At 65.2% G+C, this 2,511-nt stretch overlaps 1 protein-coding gene across 1 annotated transcript in view; it reads right to left on the minus strand.

The window, feature by feature from the left end:
* Positions 1-4: 4 nt before the first annotated feature.
* The window catches only part of NUTM2F (NUT family member 2F), a gene marked incomplete at its 3' end in the record, with an annotated part of 3,798 nt that continues 1,291 nt past the window's right edge, over positions 5-2,511 (minus strand). The window contains exons 2-5 of the mRNA XM_029919699.1: positions 2,445-2,501; positions 1,697-1,989; positions 901-1,017; positions 5-565 (exon numbers count right to left, since the gene is read on the minus strand). Coding sequence (XP_029775559.1) covers positions 5-565; positions 901-1,017; positions 1,697-1,989; positions 2,445-2,501 — 1,028 coding nt within the window. The remainder of the gene's footprint in view (positions 566-900; positions 1,018-1,696; positions 1,990-2,444; positions 2,502-2,511) is intronic.

A 2,511-nucleotide genomic window follows, 5' to 3' on the forward strand; every position in this document is an offset into this window, starting at 1 on the left:
TCCTCGGCTTGGTAGCTGGGGGGCCGGCTGGGCTGCAGCCTATTCTCTGGGGCACCGCCAGAGGCGGGCACCGCCCAGGGCTGGCGAGGCCTGAGGCAGGAGCAGGACTCTGGGAGAGCCCCCAGGGCAGCAGGCTCTGCTGAGAGGCCAGGAGGAAGGCCAGGCTGGGCAGCTCGTCCTCATCCTCACTGGCCCCACCCGCTGGCCCGCCAGGCTCCCTAGCAGGAGGGGCCTCTCTGAACATGGGGGCGTCGCTGGAGTCGGGTGGACGGGAGGGGGGCTCTGGCCCCTGGGGAGGGGAAGGGGGCCGACCAGCCCGGAGAGCAGACAACTCCTGTCGTCCTGGAGACACGGCACACACTCTGGGTCTGGACGGGTGCGCGTGTGCCCGGCTGTGCCCCTGGACGTCCTGGCACTCGGGCTCTGGTGGGCAGGCTTCACCGCTGCCCTCTAGCCAGGCCCTGGGCTTACACCCAGGACTGGGGTCCAGACGGGAGATGCAGTGACGCGGGGGTGTGGGCACACCCTCCTCCACCATCAAGGCCACCAGTCTTTTCTCCACCAGCTGGGAAGAGGGAAGAGATGGTGACTGGCCAGCACGGGACCGGGAGAGGGGAGGTGGGACGGTGGCATTGGGGGGGCAGGGGAGGGGTGGCCTGTGAGGCCCTGGCTCTCCTGACACCCCCTGAGTCCCTCCCTCCATCCCCAGGCTCCCTGTCCTGTAGGTCCCATTCTCTGCTCCAGGCTGCCCGGGACCTCGGCCCCCAGCGCCATGCCTCCTGGGCAGGGAAGTGGGGGACAGAGTCACGTGTGCCTTTGTTCTGAGTGCCCCCCTCCCCTGGGTCACGGGGGTCCTATTTTTCGCTGGCTCACCTGGGTCCCCTCCCTCCCCTGACTCACCTCTGCAAGGGTGAGTCCTTCCTCCTGCTCCAATATCTCAGCGAGGGCCAAAAGATCGAGCTGTGGTTCCGAGGAAAGCAGTTCTGCCAGGAATTGTGGGTGAATGACCGCCTCCACCTGGGACACAAGACACAGACTGTGGGCAGCCTTGGCCGGGAGCGGCCCGGGAGCCAGGAGAGTGGAAACGTCACAGCCCGCCCAGCCTTCTGCACAAGGCAGGATGTTCACACCATCACGGTCACTGGCTCTACACACCCACACGCAGGCACACACACACACACACGTGTAAAAGAGAGACAAAGCCTATACATACATACACACATACACATACAAACCCCACATATATGCAAATTAACACCCACCCCCCCAAACACAGATGTGCACACACACACAGAAGCATGCACAATGATAAACACATTTTCACACACACATATACAGACACAGAGACATGCATGTATTAGTACACACACACGACACAGAGACACCCACACACAGGCTCACACACGCATGCACACAATCACACATACACACTGCAACAGGCACACATGCATGCATTCACAGGCACCTAAGTACACACACAGGCACCACACGGGCACACACACGGGCAGCATGCACAAAGTTCACATACCACCACACTGCACACATGCTCACACACATACACGGACCCACGGGCGCACACACACCGCACAGGCACAAGGAACAGATCTGGATCCCAAAGACTAGGCCCAGCCCCGCTCTGGGTGTTGGACTGGCAATGCCTGGAATCTTCTGGACACCAGGCTCCGGGCCAGCCCACCTTGGTGATGAAGTCCTCCTGGGAGCACAGCTGGTCAACGTAGCTGAGGAGCCCGGGGTCCGGGGAGGTCGCGTCCTCGTCCCGCTGGGGCTCCGCGCCTTGCTCTCCGCGTTCCCCTGCTGGCGGCCCCGCGGTTGCGTGGCCGCGCCCCAGCAGCGCCTCCATGATGTCCACATACTCTCTCACAGCCTCGGGGGGGATCTCCTTGGGTGCCCGGGGCTGGGGCCGCCGGGGTCTGTGGGGCTGCGGGCGGGCCACCTGGGCCCTGGAGCCGGCCTTCCTGGGGGTGCGCGCTGAGGCAGAGCGGGAAGGAGCGGGGGCGAGGGGGGCTCCAGCTGGAGGGTCAAGAGGACAGGTTTCGGAGCACACTGATGTCAGTGGGGGTGGGTCAGGGCCAACTGCAGCCACGGGCAGCGGGGCGCGGGGGGGTCTGAGGGGAGGAGCATCTAATAGCATCTCCTGTGAGCAAGGGCGGACACCCTGATCCCCCAGGGTCCCCCCGGGCAGCCCGCTCCCCAGCCAGAGTTTGTGTTGGGCCCCTTGACGGGGAGGGGGAGGAGCAGTCACCAACTGGACCAGGTCAATACCCCATGGTGACAGAGGGCCGCTGAGACCCCAGGCGCTCTGTGGCTGGACTGGTTGAAAGACCAACGCCCCCGGGGAGGGGGAGACAGGACGTGGGGATGACGGCCTTGCCCAGGCCCCGCTGCCTTGGCCACCAGCTCCCTCGGGAGCGTGGGGGCCTTACCTGGCTGCGGGCCCCCCTCCGGGGCAGGCCGCCCCCGGGGGGTGGGCTTGGGCGGGGCTGGGCCAGG

Source organism: Suricata suricatta, chromosome 13, assembly GCF_006229205.1.
Source record: "Suricata suricatta isolate VVHF042 chromosome 13, meerkat_22Aug2017_6uvM2_HiC, whole genome shotgun sequence".
Taxonomy (NCBI): Eukaryota; Metazoa; Chordata; class Mammalia; order Carnivora; family Herpestidae; genus Suricata; species Suricata suricatta.